This window comes from Bemisia tabaci, chromosome 4 (assembly GCF_918797505.1).
Source record: "Bemisia tabaci chromosome 4, PGI_BMITA_v3".
Taxonomy (NCBI): domain Eukaryota; kingdom Metazoa; phylum Arthropoda; class Insecta; order Hemiptera; family Aleyrodidae; genus Bemisia; species Bemisia tabaci.
The window spans coordinates 17,777,591-17,795,943 of NC_092796.1; the positions used below are offsets into that span (position 1 = coordinate 17,777,591).

General features: G+C 41.7%; 1 protein-coding gene across 1 annotated transcript; it reads right to left on the reverse strand.

Annotated features, from left to right (window-relative positions):
- Positions 1-6,815: 6,815 nt before the first annotated feature.
- Positions 6,816-17,977, reverse strand: LOC109034293 (probable RNA-binding protein 46). The gene is made up of 3 exons (XM_072299070.1): positions 17,528-17,977; positions 8,907-9,146; positions 6,816-6,848 (listed from the first exon to the last, which is right to left on the reverse strand). The coding sequence occupies exons 1-3, from the start codon at positions 17,975-17,977 to the stop codon at positions 6,816-6,818; spliced, it is 723 nt and encodes a 240-aa protein (XP_072155171.1).
- Positions 17,978-18,353: the final 376 nt, after the last annotated feature.

Consider the following 18,353-nt stretch of genomic DNA (forward strand, 5'->3'; position numbering starts at 1 on the left):
GGATAATGAGGGGGGATTGGCAGCTAACGCTACTGCACTTGGAAAACAAACACTGTCGATCACCTGATTTCTGGGTGATTGATAGTTGTCGATGATTCACGGGAATCCTGCAGTAAGTCCGGTGATACATGGTGTATCGCACACCGTGAAAATAATAGTTACAGGCTATGTAGACATACCGTCCGTTCCGGGCTCAGAGGCCGAAAGATCCGGGTGCTGGAGCCGTAGCTTCAATTGCTCCGGATGCTACGCCCGGAACGCGGACGACGGTAAGTCTATAGCCCCTAACCTAAAGTACGGCTTCCACGGCTGGAGTTTTTTTCAATGCACGGATAAAACATGATTTTAGTGGTTACCAACTTCATTTTTACATATTATCCCCAAAAAATCTAGTAACAAGGGCTAAATTTCTGTATGTGCTACTTAAGCATCTGCTTACGTTAATCAGCATAGGCGGATCCAAAGGTGGGGAGCGTTAGGGACATACACCTCCGCCACGCTCGCCCGAAAAAGAGGAAGAAAAAGGGAAGAAAGAATGAAATAAAGGAAGAAAGAGAGAGGGAAGGATCAGAGGAAAGAAGCAGGAATGATGGTCAGATTTGGTGATTTTTCATTATAAAACTGACTCAAACTGCACATTAAATGCTTTAACACTTCACTGGAAAAAAAAAAAAAAAAAAAAAAAAAAAAAAAACATTGAATCTAGAGTCCAGACTATTAAAAACAACGACAAGAAAAATTCTCTTGATTCAATCAGATTTAAGCTTAAATCAAGAACCAAGCCTCTTAATTTGCGCGGATTTACTTTTGATTTAAGCTAAAATCTGCTTGAATCAAGAGTCCTTTTTCTTGTCAATGTTTTCAGGAGTCTGGACTCTAGATCTAATGTGTTTTTTTTTCTCCCAGTGTTGTAAAATTTTCTGAGGGCAACCCCCAACGTAATGCCCACGCCCCCGCCCCGTTCGAAGTGTCTGGATCCGCCTATGTTAACCAGTCGCATGATCAGCACTGTCAGGAATCTAGTATTGCCTACTAAAATTCTTGGGGATTATGTACGATTTATTATCAGAGATTCAGTAATGACCGGTAATCCTCTTTGTTTCCGTGACTTGAGAAAAATGCGGGAAAATGATAAGAGAAACGGCAAAATTTGAATCCCTGGTCCTAGAATTACTGTCATTCGGGTTCGAAGGAAACCACGTATCGCCGCGATCACGCATTGAGTATGATGCTCAACACATACATTTGTACGGTCACGGACAAATGCACTGTTATCATAGCAGTAATTTCAACATAGCGTTATTGACTTTCCTGGAGATTATGAGGTTGAAATTGAGACCTTAGCTGGTACTACATCCGAATTTAAGTGTTGATTTAAACACGCGTTACGCTTTTTCAACTCATAGAGATTTTATGTAAAACGCAGGGCGTTTCTAAGGAAACCTCGCACCAAGAGGAAAACTACAACTGAATCTGTGAAATGAGATAAGTAGCGACGTTTCTGAGCTTACACCAGACGTCGAGCAACTCCGCACATTATTTTGTAACAACACAACTTCTGATGGTCTGGTCAAACGCCTTTGAGCGTCTCCTGTCTCCTTTTTAATCTATTAAAAATATCGATATTAGGTTGAAGAAGAATCGATTGTTTCGCATACGTTTAAATGGAAGACAAGCAGCATTGCCAATTTTCACGAATCGCCACTGTCTGCTCCTGATCCCATATTGCGCCGATTTCTCCCCATTTTGGACCACTGTGCGACCAAAATTTTTGAAACTGAACACAATTAAATGTTCGGGGGCCCAATGAGAACATTTACAGCCGAAACCCATCAAAGGGGTAACTTTTTCGTCCATTTTCCCCGTCTTTTTACTGTAGAAATGCTGTCCAGAATGATGGCGATTTGGCAACTTTGCCCCCTCATTTCTCAAAAACCGTGCGTATACAAAAGCTAAAACTTTTACCTGAGTTTTAGGGTATCATAAGGTATCGTTTGGGCCCGGTTTCAGAAAAATCCCCGCTGACCAAAATTGTGCCATTCTTGGCGTCGCTCTTTGCAGGGATTAAGGCCAATAAGTGGAGTCTTTGTCTGCAGATCCACTTGTCAGTTCCTTGGAAAGTCGCTACCACCGGGATTCAAACCCGGCACCTATTGGTTTAGAGTCAGGCGCGCTGACCGCTAGGCCAACCTGGCAGCGTCTGAGAATTCGATATGATCAGAATTGGATCATCAAGTAAAGATGAACGCGCCGATTGACCACCGTTTCCGCCAAAGCATCAAATCCAAGCCGGTCAATGCAACGAGCCTCACACAGCTTGAGATAACCGATAAGTGTCACAAGTGTCATATTGGAGGCATTCTCGTGTCGACGCCGTGCCTCTCAAATGCACAGAGGCTGCCGTCAAGACTTTTTATCGCCCGGCACGGCGCCGAACCGGACACCACCGGGGGGGAGGCGGCAACGGCAACTCAAAATCGCGGCTCGGGGTCGGGAAGTCGGGACCTCGCCGTAGCGCAGGGGCGAGAGGCGCAGGTCGGCGTCGGCCACCAGGGCTGGGGCTGGGGCGAGGGGCTCCAGGTTCCTGGAAATTCATCGGATCGGTCGGTTCGCAAATTTGCGATTGCACGTGCGTGCGTGCGCTCCACGCATCCGGACAGTCGGGCGGTCGGGCCTAGAAGAACTTTCATTCAAACCCGGCTTCTGGCAGCGTTGCCGGGTGGAATTGCCACCCAACAATATCACACGGGGAAAAAAAACTTCGTGCACGGGACCTGAAGTTGAGGTCATATGGATCTCTGAACTTTTCGGGTCACGCATCCGAAAACTTGAGGTCCAGCTGCCACAGTTCGGGTCAGACATCTGAAGTACTTCGGTACATACCGGAGGGTTCAGGTCACACATCTGAAGTGCTCCAGTACATACCTAAGTACTTCAGATGTCTGACCTGAACGACGGAAGTTAGACCTTAAGTTCTCGGATGTGTGATCCGAAAACTTCATGACCTCAACTTCGGGTCCGATGCACGAAGTACTTTTCTCCGTGCAGGAAGAAAAAATGCGTTATGCCGGAATCGCACGTTGAATGTGGGGAGCTGAATGTGGCGTGAATGTGGAAGTCATCGGTCCGATGACTGAATTTCGCGCGTGTCGCGCAAAATTCAGCAACGCTGCTCAGTGACCGTCGGATAATATCGGATTCGTCTGAACTATTCGAATAGATTTGATACAAATTTGGATGAAAATAACTCGAATTTGCGGGATTTCAGCCGTTGAGCGATGACTGTTGACTTCCATAATCAGCTGCCATTCTGCCAAATTCAGCGTGTGATTCCGGCATGACGTCGCCCAGTGGGACGAGCTAATGGAAGAGGTCAAACATGAAATTTATGGCTAAAATTTCAAATTTTGAAGTTTATTTTGTCACAAATTTGATTTCAAGGGGTGTTTTTGAAAGGAAATTTCACAAAGTAACTAATGAATTAATGAAACGACATTTAAACTTATTTGTTTCATATTTTCGAAAAAATAAGCTTTCAAAGTTTCCAGATCTCGTCCGACTTCTCCTATTGACTCGGTCCAGTGTGCGTGGGTGGGGCCCAATTCGTCGTTTTCTCACGAAAAAACGTAACTAACGTTGAATCTTGCTAAATTTCCCCTCGCAAATTGCAGTTTTACCAAGAAAAATTGGAGGAAACCTGACTAAAAATTTCACTGATTTCTCTTCTGATCCGCATGCAAAAATGAGACGTTCAAATGCATTCAAATTTTTTGAACGCAAATTGTAAAAGCACAATTTCGTGAAAAATCTAGTGTTTCAAGTCAACCTCGCAACCTTGGAATGAAGTTACGTTCCTTCCTCCGACAGGCTACGAATTGAAGCACACTCTGTTTGGCGGCAGCCGAGCTTGCCACGGGTGGTCCGGGAAATGTTTTAAAAATTTTGCAACGCTGTAACACGAATGATCGCTAGATGGTATAATATCAACCAAAGTCTCAATCCCCGAGTAACATCAAGTGATGAAATCTTGCCCCAGAAAATAGAAAAGAGACCGGTTCCAGTTGTTTTTCCAACCGAACGATTCCAAAATGTGGGCTTTTTTAAGCGTTAAAATGCGAATTTTGGAGCGCTTTGTCAAAAACGAGCTTTGAACTTAAACTAAAATTATCCATGAACAATTTTCTAAGCATAGGGTTTCGCCTCGAACAAATCTGAAGGAAATCAGTTTCTTGACAGGCTCCATTAAGATTGATGCTCTGTAGCATACCTATTTTACAAATCAACATGAGCTATTTGCTGGAGACTTTAACGAAAGTATAGAAAAGTGGTGGATTTCAAACAACAAGGAAAGTCATTATACTTTGCATCCTGCGAGAATTTCTTCACAGCCGTTATTACTTATCGATTTATAAACTTATTGATCTTGTAATTATACCTTTATTTCACAAATGAGAATAGAGTATCCCACCACCACACCGAGGCGTGACAGTAACGTAGCGTATCACTGCAAGAGCTGCCTCGTGGTTTAGAATGACCGGAGCGCGTTCAATTTTTAGAATGCAACCCGGCTGTCCATAGAGCACGAATAGTTGCATCAAGCCGTTATCATCGATTTCATTGTCCTATGCTCGGATATCCATACTGAGGCGTTTAGGAAAACTGCTGCATTAACTTTCGAGCGTTGCCAAATTTCCTCCGATTAAAATGCGAACTTCATGGAAAACTTTCAAGCTCTTATTTTATGAATTTTTAGATGGTTTTTTGCGCTCGATTTCAATTGATAATCCTGAAAGTTTCAAGGAAATATAATCCCAGCTCTCCCCCAAAAATTATAATTTAACAAAAAAAAATTGCAGCGTCTGAATCTTAAAGCGGTATTTCCTTCCGCGACAAACTTAATTTTACGTGAACTTTGCTTCCTTTTGAAAGATTCTGTCATTAGTTTTCTCTGAGACCAACTCGTAGGCTCAAAAACGCTCACTGCAGTTGATTCAGTGTCAAAAATTACGAATATATATACAGGAGGTACTCTTCACGGAGCAGGCATGCTCCTCCACCCTAAGCTCAACTTTAGAAGCTTTGTTGATCTTGGGAATTAATTTGAACAATGGTAATTTTTTCAGTTCGTTTAGTAGATATGATGGTTCGTTTGTCGCGAGGTTTTCCAATAGATTGCATCCATAATGGATTAGTTGTGCTGATCATGGAATTCAGTGGCGTGGCGTGCTTTGCGATGTATCGATTGTTATGCCATTTAAACCTATGGAAAAGGATCGACAAACAGGGTGTTCGCAGCGAACACCTTAATAATCGATTCTTCACCACAGGTTTAAATGGCATAACAATCGATACATCGCAATTCACGCCACACCACTGACTGATGGAATCGTGTTTTGATGCTTGATTCTTGTGGATTGGCTAAAAATAATATCAGTCTAAAGAGCGACTATCTCCGTTCAATATTAACCGAAATATCGCGCGTTGATCAATTCGTTCAATGACATCCATCTGCCACGGTGGTGACATCTTTAACACCTCCTTGCTTTCATTTGTCAGGGAGACATACATTTTCACTGATTACTCAACGTGAAACTCGTATTAAAGCAAGGTGGAAGAAACCAAGAAAGTCGCTATCGCGGTGGACATTGACGAATCCAGCAAATCGGCAACATGGTTTTTCCCCCATTAAAACCTATGGAAACATATCGATTCCTGGAGGGGCCAGGTTCTCCGACAAGAATCGATTATTCACTATAGGTTTAAATGGAGGATATCGAATGTTGCCAAATTCCCATATTTTTTTTTTCCATATTTTTGAATTTGTTTTTTTTTTGTTGTTGTTTTTGTTGTTTTGTTTTTGTTGTTTTGTTTTTGTTGTTGTTTGATTTATGTTGTTGGCGGATCCGCCTCTGGCGGTGGATGACGTCATGAGCCGAACTTATCGAAGCGCGATATCCCGGTGAATATTAAACGTTGAAAGTTGCTGTTTGGACAGATCTTATTGTTTTTTGTTGATCCGCAGGAATCAAGCATCAAAACACGATTCTGTGACCAGGGAAACTGATTCATTCCAACTGGCCGGCCGCATCCAGAAACTTAATTCCAGAACCGAGCAAGAGATACACATCTGGCAGCGAGAGGAGAAGGTGTCGCTTCGTTTGGAAAAAAGTGAGAGACCAGACCAAACCCAGACAGTCTAAAAATAACGCGTGCCGGAGTACTGTGCGGCGCCTATAACCCTAACTGATAAGAGTTTGAGCCGCCGAACTCGACACTTACTCGAATCGGTCTGAAAAGCAGATAACGCGGGTGATTTTACGACTCCCGGATGGAGACTTAAACGCCGGGATAGAAAAAGAGATCCTATTCGCAGAGCGCAGACGGACCTGATAAAATGAGAAAAAATCAAGAACCAGTGGTTAGAAGATGAGGTATACAACAAAGGCGAGCCCGATTCACATGCCTAGTGCTGTCATGCTACAGAAGAGTGCCATGTAAACTTTCGGACGTTGGCAAATTTCTCTTCATGAAATACGAGTGTACATTCGGTTAAAAAAAAAAAAAAAAAAAAAAAAAAAAAAAAAAAAAAAAAAACTTGCATTTTTTCTTTCAACTTTTCAGATAATTTTATTCGCAATTGCACTGGCGGTGTCTTAAAACATTTTTTGAGGAAAATAATTACCACTTTTGTCAAAAATAAATAGCGTTCGAATGTTCGTACATCATTTTTCCCTAGCAGAAAAGAGTCGAGTTCCCGCGGCCCGATCTCTCTCAGATAAAATATGGATGGATACAAATGAAGGAGCAAGATTCTCCTAAGTGAAATTTTCAAGTACCGACATGACGCACTGCGGGGACAAGAATAGGAATAGGTCATTTTTGACTTCAGACGAGAAAATTAGGAATTTGTATGAAATTCAGGAATAAAAATTCTGGGCAAGCATTATAATACACCTCAGACGAACTCACTTCGCGAAAACTTATGGAGGAGGGCCCCCAAACCTCCCATCGATGGAAGGGGGTGGGAGGCTGAACTAACACTGAACATTATGGATTATGAATTATGGATATTAGGTTTATTCGCTACGCTGAAACCGGCACCGTTGACAGGGGAAAAATATGGTTCAGAAAACAGCATTTGCGTGGACTCGATCTCCGTAGATTACGTCACTGTTTGGTATATAATCTGTGAAATACATGAAGCTGCACAGTCTGGTCACATTACACTTTGTTACGAATGGTGGGGGAGATAAAGCTCGGCGTTCCATAGTTATTTGTACGCTTTTAGAGCTTGATCTTCTAAAAAAGGGATGGAATTCGTAACGCTTCAGATAGTTTGGTCACATGCGGATTTTTTCATGAAGGAATAGGAGGATTCTGCTCAGCGTTCCGTAACAATTAGTACGCTTTTTGAGCTTTGCCTCCTTACGAAAAGGGATGGAATTTGTAACGTTATAAGACTGGCTACATGTGCAGATTCTCCGCGAAAGACGGAGAAAATCGTACTCAGCGTTCCAAAACAATGTGTACGCTTTTTGAGCTTTGAGCTTTTTTTCGAATGACGGGCAAGGACCACCACTTTTAAAAAACTGATCTTACCTAACAAGTATAGCAGACATTTAAAGTAAAACAAGTCTACCACTATGAAATTATTGAACTACTAAAATGTAAGAGCCGTTACTTGACACTCTTAAGGGATTTTGCGTGAAAATACAGTGAGGCGGTCGAGCAAAGCGTTCCGTTTTCATTACGGGGAGCCCATCCTGCGTTACATGTACGTTACGCGGACGGACGGGCGCGGGAGGATAAAAAGATCAGGAAAACAGTGTTTACATACTATGTTCAGCAATTTCCTTCTAAAATTCCTAGCTCTATGATGTTATAATGAAATATTGAAAAGAGTAACATTTGAGTAAGACCGTAGAAAAATGAAATTTCCAGGATTTTATCTACGTCCATTCTCCGTCCTCCTGGACAACTTCCTGGTTTCCCTGAATGTTTTATCCACGGCGGCTCTCTACTTTCCCTACCCTCTTCTGTTTCCTGTATCCCTGACAGATCCTTGTTTCCCATGCTTTCTATCTCATTTCAGCCTAACCCCTTGCCACTCCCAACGATTCCCTGCTTCCTCAAACATTTCGCCGATGGCTTGCTATCAAGGTGCCTACTAAAACAGGCTGGCCAAAAATCAGTACTTTTAAAGTACTTTTCCAGTACATTCAGAAGAAATTCAGTACTTTTCCGGTACCTCCAATTGACGAAATTCGAAAAAATTCAAAGATTTGGATTTCTCGCTCAAATCGCGACAAAACTGAAAAAAATTCCGGACCTCCTTGCGGAATTTCCGCACTCTTTCAGTACTTCTGAACTAGAGTCCCTTTATACTGAGAGTCAAGACAATTTGAATCCATTTCTGATTGGTTCCCGTATTTTAGGCCTCCACAGTGTCACAAACGGGAATAAAGATTACATTTTCACCAATTGCAAAGATTATAATCTGGAATGGACCAGGGAATTACGGGTTCGGCAAGGAACAAACGGAATGAGAGGAGGAACGGAGAAAGGCATTTGAGAATGGGCCGATCAAAGATTACGAAAAACGTTCAATTTCTGTAATCTTTATTCCCGTTTGTGACATCCATGAGCCGAATTGTCTTGACTCTCAGTATAAAGGGACTCTATTCTGAACCGCCTTTAAAAAATCAGTACTATTTCCGGAAATCCCGGACTTATAGACAGTCTAGCCAATGGCTTCCGAATCCTGGCTGTTATCCCTGATTTTTCCAGTTTTCCCGCGCATGTCTTAGATTTTCCTGCTATTTTTTAAAATCCTTCCCGCGAAAGACACATTACAAACAAACATTGCAGAACACAAACATAAATTTGAGCTGACAAACGGGACTTACATGTTGATTATATCGGAGCTTGTTGTGTTGCGGGAAATCGGCGAGTTCGATCGGAGCCCATTGGAGGTGGGCGTCTTTGCCCCATTTCCCTTGACACTCGGGCAGGAGCCTCCTGCGGGCGAGGGCAGCGTCCCTGTGAGAACTGAACTCCAGCCGGGCGTAGTTGTACTGGCTGTGCGAGTTTTCGTACGGTCGAATTTCCACGGAGGTCAACCCTGTCACGTCACACCCCAGAATTTCCTGCGACAAAAAATTCATAGGAATTGCTTATTTTGGAAATCAGAAGAGAACTATCGCATCTCACGGAGAAAAAAACTTCGTGCGTGGGACCCCGAAGGTCATACGGATCTCTGAAGTTTTCGGATTGAGCATCGGAACACTTAAGGTCCAGCTGCTGAGGTTTGGATCACACATCTGAAACTTCAGTTTTTACATCTGAGGTACTTCGGTTTTCACATCCGGAAAACTTCGGTTTTCACATCCGAAAAACTTCGGTTCTCACATTTGAAGTACTTCAGATGAAAGAACTGAAGTTTCAGATGTGTGATCCGAACCTCGACAATTAGACCTAAAAAGTTCAGATGCTCAATCTGAAAACTTCGGAGATCCATATGACCTAAACTTCGGGTCCCACGCACGAGGTTTTTTTCTCCGTACAGCATTAAGGTGTCTACAGTCTTTTGAGAGCGTTCATGTCGTCACCTATCAACATCTACAGTATCACAAGCGCCATGCGACGTTTCAAAATTTCCGCCGCCATTTTATTTTTTTACCGAGAAATTGTTGGTTGAATCTGTCTGAAAATTTCACTGAATTTCCTTTGTGCTGCCGATAAAATTAATTGAAATTTTCAAACAGATTCAACCAAAAATTTCCCTGTAAAAAAATAAAATGGCGGCGGAAATTTTGAAACGTCGCATGGCGTTTGTGATACTATGGCTGGAAGGTGACGATACAATACGTAACGCTCTAGGGGATGAGGGAGAGCAGGGTAGAGGGTATCCGCCTTTGTTTTACCCTACAGTGGAACGAGACAATTAGAGAAGTCGGACAACATTTGGAAACTTAGAAAGCTCATATCTTCGAAAATATGAAACGAAGGAATTTTAAAGTGGTCTCACTGGATTTTTCATCTTTCCTTTCAGAATCACGCGTTGAAATTGAAATTAAGACGAAATCAATATAAAAATTTGAAATTTTAGTCAAAAATCTAAATGTCCGACCTATTCTGATAGTTCCTTCTACTGTGCGCCATGAGCTATGGAACTCTATACTGCCGTGCTCGGAAAAACCGTCGTATAAACCTTCAGGCGTTGCCAAATTTCCTTTGATTCAAATCGAATTTCCTGGCAAACTTATTAGGTAATATATTAGCCTTCCAATTTTTCAGATAATTTTGTTCGCAATATCTCTGAAAGTTCCTGAAAATTTCAAGGGAAAATATTCATATCTTCACTCAAAAATAGACTCTTTTCGAAGGAAATTCGGCAACTCTCGAATGTTCATGCGGCGTTCTGCCTTAACACCGCAGTAGAAATAAGCAATTGAATCAGATCTAAAGTACCTATTTTAGGGTGGGACTTATTTTTTTAAATCGAAAAAACCAAATGTTGCACGGTCTTAAATGGTTCTATGTGATAAAAAAACACGGTAGCCAAGAGGATTTTGAGAAAAAAAAATTTTAACCCGGCGCGCACAGAGCCTAAACATTGAGATTTTTCCGGTTTTTTTGGCATTTTCGCCGTATATTTTTGATATTTTTGCCAGCAACACGGATTTGACGCTAGATGTCCAAAAATTGGTACAAACCTAGCACATACCTTGCAGATTAAGGGAAAATTTTTGTTTTTCTCCTAGGTCACTCTCAGTTCGCTTGGTAATGCCGAAACTCTCCGCTCGGCAGCTCTAAAAATCGAAATTTCGCCGTTTTTTTACGTATCATGAACTTTTTAAGCAACCTATAATGGTAGTAAAAATCCGAAAATTTGTGGAAAGCAAGTCCATACCATCAGTATGGAAGGGCAAATGTCAGAAAACTCCTACGTCTTTTATTTTCTGCCAAGCTATGCCCATAATGGTGGAAAACTTGTCAAAAATAGCTCAATTTCGACCGTTTTTTTCGCGTTCGAAAATTTATTGGACACCCTGTAATGACAATGAAGGTCCGAAAATTTGTGGAAAGTAAGTTCATACCATCTGTATGAAATAAAAAATTTTACTTGGTTCATACGTCTTATATTCTTCGTCCTGCGATACCCGAAATGGCAGTGAAAACGTCAAAAATACCTCAAATTGGCCGTTTTTTGATAATTTTTTGGAACACCTTGTAGTGGCAGTGGAGGTCCGAAAATTTGTGCAAAGTAAGTTCATACCCTCCGCAAGAGATAAAAAAATCTACTTGGTTCCTATGTCTTACATTCCTCGTTGTGCGGTGCCCGCAATCACTTCGAAAACGTCAAAAATACCTCAATTCGGCCGTTTCTTCAATGGCGAAATTTATTAGACACCCTGTAATGACACTGGGAGTTCGAAAATTCGGGAAAAGCAAGTCCATATCACCAGTATAAAAGGGCAAATTTCAAAAGGTTCGTAGATGTTTGATTCTTGGTCGCACGGTGTCTTCAGATACACAAAAATCGTGAAAAATACCTCCATTTTGACCGGTCTTTCGCTATTAAAATTTCATAGACACCCTGTAACGGCAACAGAGGTCGAAAACTTTGGTGAAAGTAAGATCATTCCATCTTCATGCAATGAAAAATTCTACCTCGTTCCTATGTTATGCATTCCTCGTTGTGCGGTGCCCGCAATCGCATTGGAAACGTCAAATATACCTCAATTCGTTCAATTTATTTTACCGAATTGTTTTTGCAGACACCCTGTACTGACAGCGGAGGTCCGAAACTATGTAAGAAGCTAGTGTTGAAAGAAAGGAATGGATAAGTTTAGGTATTTTAGAAAATTTCGCCTCAATTCAGGGCGTCTAGCGACAACAATTATTAATGTAAGGGTCTTTGAAAAATTGCCGATCCTTTCAGATGTATATACAACGTATATTTACTTGGCACATTTAAGAGTCACTGATGTCATAACAGGGTGCAAAAAAAAATTTCACACCCGAATAATTGGCCGAATTCAGATATATTTGACGTTTCCGATGCGATTGCGGGCACCGCACAACGAGGAATGCATAACATAGGAACGAGGTAGAATTTTTTATTGCATGAAGATGGAATGATCTTACTTTCAGCAAAGTTTTCGACCTCTGTTGCCGTTACAGGGTGTCTATGAAATTTTAATAGCGAAAGACCGATCAAAATGGAGGTATTTTTCACGATTTTTGTGTATCTGAACACACCGTGCGACCAAGAATCAAACATCTATGGATCTTTTGAAATTTGCCCTTTTATACTGGTGGTATGGACTTGCTTTTACCCAATTTTCGAACTTCCAGTGTCATTACAGGGTGTCTAGTAAATTTCGCCATTGAAGAAACGGCCGAATTGAGGTATATTTGACGTTTCCAATGCGATTGCGGGCACCGCACAACGAGGAATGCATAACATAGGAACGAGGTAGAATTTTTCATTGCATGAAGATGGAATGATCTTACTTTCACCAAAGTTTTCGACCTCTGTTGCCGTTACAGGGTGTCTATGAAATTTTAATAGCGAAAGACCGGTCAAAATGGAGGTATTTTTCACGATTTTTGTGTATCTGAAGACACCGTGCGACCAAGAATCAAACATCTACGAACCTTTTGAAATTTGCCCTTTTATACTGGTGATATGGACTTGCTTTTCCCGAATTTTCGAACTCCCAGTGTCATTACAGGGTGTCTAATAAATTTCGCCATTGAAGAAACGGCCGAATTGAGGTATTTTTGACGTTTTCGAAGTGATTGCGGGCACCGCACAACGAGGAATGTAAGACATAGGAACCAAGTAGATTTTTTTATCTCTTGCGGAGGGTATGAACTTACTTTGCACAAATTTTCGGACCTCCACTGCCACTACAAGGTGTTCCAAAAAATTATCAAAAAACGGCCAATTTGAGGTATTTTTGACGTTTTCACTGCCATTTCGGGTATCGCAGGACGAAGAATATAAGACGTATGAACCAAGTAAAATTTTTTATTTCATACAGATGGTATGAACTTACTTTCCACAAATTTTCGGACCTTCATTGTCATTACAGGGTGTCCAATAAATTTTCGAACGCGAAAAAAACGGTCGAAATTGAGCTATTTTTGACAAGTTTTCCACCATTATGGGCATAGCTTGGCAGAAAATAAAAGACGTAGGAGTTTTCTGACATTTGCCCTTCCATACTGATGGTATGGACTTGCTTTCCACAAATTTTCGGATTTTTACTACCATTATAGGTTGCTTAAAAAGTTCATGATACGTAAAAAAACGGCGAAATTTCGATTTTTAGAGCTGCCGAGCGGAGAGTTTCGGCATTACCAAGCGAAGTGAGAGTGACCTAGGAGAAAAACAAAAATTTTCCCTTAATCTGCAAGGTATGTGCTAGGTTTGTACCAATTTTTGGACATCTAGCGTCAAATCCGTGTTGCTGGCAAAAATATCAAAAATATACGGCGAAAATGCCAAAAAAACCGGAAAAATCTCAATGTTTAGGCTCTGTGCGCGCCGGGTTAAAAATTTTTTTTCTCAAAATCCTCTTGGCTACCGTGTTTTTTTATCACATAGAACCATTTAAGACCGTGCAACATTTGGTTTTTTCGATTTAAAAAAATAAGTCCCACCCTAACCTATTTACATAGAAACCATAGATTGTTGTTAATACATACACGACAATAAAAGAACGTAACTAGATTTCAATGCTGCCAAATTCCTCCTTGCTAATTGGACTACATTTTGCAATTTGGAACTATAAATTCTAGCCCGGTTTAAAAACAACGTATGAGCCAGTAGTTTCCCTATGCACATAAATGTTTTTTCAGTTGTGCCAGAATTTATAGTTCCAAATCGCAAAATGCAGTCCAATTGCACTTTTACTGTGAGAACCGTCGGTACTTCGAACTGAAAATTTCAAAGATTTTTCTTCTGATCTCATGCAAAGATCAGACAGAATTTGGACAAAATTTTACGGGCACATTTTCGTGAAAAATTGAATGTTTCGAGTCAATTTCGCAACTTTGGAATGCTATTACGTTCCTCGGTTCCGGAAGCGAGGATCTGTGCTTTCGGCATCGAAACACGCTAATTTGACGTTTTTTGATGACAATTTTTTTTCAATTTGAGAGAAATTTCAATTCAATAATTTTGCTCTTTTGAGGCTAATTATATTTCGGGTGAAATGATTCCTTGGAAAAATCAATCTGAATTTTGAGAGTTTTCCCAAACTTTGCCAAATTCTCCCTGAAATTTTGGGTTGAAGGTTTCTAATTCGAACTATTCTGTGGTGACACATCGAGGACTGGATAGGTGATGTTAGTGGAACCATCTTCCTCACGTGTTTTTTCCTTCCTGACAACTTTCACGTCGAAACCACTTTAAGTTTATCATTCCAATGTTGATCAAACGATTGTATCTAGAATTCTTAATTTCACTCATTTCCCTGATTTTCCAATTTTTTGTGGAAATTTCCTGATGAAAACCCAGAATTTCCTTCCAATTTATTCCAGATTTTGGTAGAGAGACTAGATTTACCCGGAGAAAAATAACAATATTTCATCCTCTTGGTCTAATTTTTTGAAGTCAAATAACGTGAACCACTGAAATGGAATTAACAAAATGATCCCTTAAGAGCAGAGAGGAGGAAATTTCCGGTTTTCAGCTGGGATTCCCTAATTTTCCCAAATATGTGGCGCTGTCCGTTAAATTTTAATAATTCCTAGTGTCTTAGGTCCTAAACACCACGTGTTATAGATTTGAGTTATTGTTTTCTCTCGTTGACGTGAGCGCTGGACTTCAAATCGTGGATTCTCTCGGGTGCAAGAGAAGTTAGGTTGACCTTGATACCTTCATAATAAGCAACTTTGCAATGAAAGTCCTTGAGTCACCTTGCCGTGTTAACATTTTCACACGATTAATTTGAGCGAGACAATGCGAAAGCTAAGACGATCTCATCCGACTGTCGTGTCACCGGCGAAAACCAGACATGACGGAGTCCGGCCAATGGCCACGGAATGTCTTCAGAAGCACGGTTAAGTACCCGAGCCTTTTCATTTTTATTGGACGGAAACGGAGACAGACAATCGTAATTAGGAGTGAATGTCCCTCTTTTAGAGAAAAGTAGGATTCATCATCGCGAGGAAAAAATATTTTCTTTGCCATTTCTGATTATGGCGAGGAAATATATCTTCTTATCTGAAAATTATCTTCCTAACATCCCCCCCCCCCAATTATTCGTACTTTAGCGATGGAGATGTAGTACCTACGCACACATTTTGTTTCGACCAATATTCATCTTCGTTTTAAAAAACTTCAAACGTACATAATGAAGATAGGAAAGTTTTTAATTTTTAAAGCTTCGGGGCTTTTGGCTTAAGGAATTGAAGCCGCAAGTTTTCGGTTGAAGCCAGTTGCTTTCCTTCTCTGAAATTCATCTTTTAGAGTTGGGCACTCCAAAAACAACTGTTGGAAACAGGCGATTAAATGCTCTCTAGCTATGTACAGAAAACACTCGATTACGCATAGCCAAATTTAAACGGAATAACGGAAGTTATTTCGAAATATAGGCGAGGCCAGGGGGAGCGTTGGGGGCGTACGCCCCGCCCTCCGTTCGCCCGAATACAAGGAGGAGAAGGGAGGAAAGAAGGAGGGACACTGGTATTTGGTAATTACTAATGACTGAATTGACTCAAAACTGCATGTTAAATTTCTTTAGACTTTCGAAAAATTTCGGGAGAAGGCGTAAGGGGAGTTCTGAGTGTCTGGATCCGCCCACGCTCGAATTAGGGGAATTTTTCTTGCTGTGCCAGCTAGGAAAATTTTATCACAGCACGAAAAATTTTCTCATTACGACTAAAATTTTACTTAGTGTAATTAGTCGCCTTCTTGACGAAACGAGCACTCTTTTTATAGAATTCAGCGACTTCCAAGAAAAGCCTGTCTTTCAGTGTCCCCCGAATCTTTGATAAGGAGCCCTTCTGAACCCCCTACCCACTCAAACAAACTAAAATCAAATTCCTAGTTCTGCGGATAGAGCCAAGTACGTGAGATGCGAGACATATGCGGCTGGTTAAGCATAAAGAGGAGGAAATTAGAAAAATGGGGATGATGAACTTCTTGTGGTCATAAATTTGCCGGGTTGATGATAAATAGTGCAAGAGCAATACATTTTTCCAAGTAGAAAATGAGTAATTCCCGATTTAGTTTCAGAACCAGTTAAAAATCGCGAAGACTGTTCAGTGAGAAAGTAAAAATAACGAAACATTAAAACTGATTATAACAGCAACAAAATTACTTTAAAGTAATTAGAAATAGTACGGCAGAACTTGAGGCTGATCAGAACTGACATAACTTGAAATGAACGGATTTGAAAAAAATAAGGCTAACTGCATCGGAGGTTGCCTAGCCAACTAAGCAATTCCTTTGGCAATTTTAGGAGTATTTGCATTCTCTAAAGTGGTAGGGGAGGCTCACGGAGGCGTATTAAGTTGTCAAGTTCGTCAAAATTGTTCGTCAAAATTATAAACACGGGAGAAAACCGAGCGGATTTAACGGAATACAGCCTAACTGTATCAAAAGTTGCCTCACTTTCACTTAGGTTTTTAAAATTTGTGAAACCAAGTTGGACTGAAACTTAAAAAGGAAGATTATTTGGAGTTTCAAGGCGTTGAAGCTAGTAACCCTTAGTTTAACTGAAAAAAATTATAGAAGAATGGGAAGCTTAGATAACAAATGAGAGGCTTGGAGGACAAGGCACATAAGTGCAGTTTTTGAAAAAGTTGAGCTTTTAATGATTTCAAGTAAAGCTAGTCTAAATGCATACTCTGAGGAAAATTTGCTCCCGAATTCCAATTTTTAATCAACAAAAAGTCAGTTTGAACTTCCTCTCCGCCATAAGGGTCCAAGTATTTTCGAAACTTCTAACACCGTATCTCTCAAAATAGCAAAAGCTGCTTTAATGCACCTTGTCCTCCAACAAGGCGGATAAAGAATGGTGGTCGCATTTCGTACCCTCTGGACGTCACACGGTATCGGGTACATCGGGTACATGGGCTGGCCGAGGCCGGGGGGGCCGACTCAACCTCGGATTGCACGGCAAAACCCGTACCCTCCTGACGTCACAACGCTTCAAGATGGCAGCCAAAATCGAAATGCGACCACCATTCTTTATCCGCCTTGGTCCTCCAAGCCCCTCAAATTTGGTCAGGGTGATTTCGGTTGAGGCCACCCATGGGCAATGTGAAATAGGTACCGTTAGACTGATTCTGGTTAAGATGATCATCGGTGGTTACAGCAAATTGGCAACATTGTTTTTCTCCATTAATACCTATGGAAATGTATCGATTCTTGGAGGGGCCAGGTGCCCTGACAAGAATCGATTATTTAACACAGGTTTAAATGGTGGAAGTCCGGTGTTGCCAAATCGCTGGATCCGCCTCTAAAGATGATAACAGGCTTATGATAACAGAGACTCCCACTTACTTCTTTTAGGTAATCGCTGGCTGCAAGTGGCAGGTTCAGGTTATGTAGCAGTAGGCGACAATGATTAGTACTCAGCATGACGACGAGCTTCATCCCCGGGCGGATCTCCCGTTTGTCCAGCAGGAGCACAGCTTTCTGCGCCGTCTCGAAGTCGGGGTACGTGACGAATCCGTAGCCCTTGTTGAGTTGGTTATGGTCCATCATGAGCCGGATCATGTAGACGGGTCCCACCTCCGAGAAGAACGGGTACAGCTCATCCTCGTAGCAGTCCTTGGGGATCTTCCCGACGAAGACCTCGCTGTTCTTAGTTGGGATCGGCCTGTTCCAGACGGCCGGAGGGCCAAGGATTCGCTGGGCATTCTGCTGCGAGATCTCGTAGCCGGTCTGCTCGCTCAGCTTCAGGAGCTTCAGGTCGATCTCGTTGTCCGCGGAATCGTTGGAGTCCACCATTTTCAGAAAGGGTTCGGGTGCCTGACGCTGACGTGGGTCACGGGTGATGGGCGACTAATTAGCCGCGAGAATCGAGGAGGGGTCGCGGAGCCTTCGGTAGCCTTCGGAACCCAAATCGCGAGACGCGAAAGGAGCCGATTAAAAAGTCGGGGGCACCCGATTGGGTATCGCGTTCCCCTCCGCCCCCCGCGGTACCCACCAGTCCGCTCAAGAGAAGAGAGCGAGGGGCGTGCTGAGAGAAATGTCGCGCGTGCGATATGACTCCTTTCTTTCTCCGATTCCTTCTGTGCTCCTCTCTTCGTCATTTTTTTTTATTTTTTTTACCTTTTTTTTTTGAGTTGTTTTTTAGTCGAGCACGAGCGAAACTTTCTTCTTC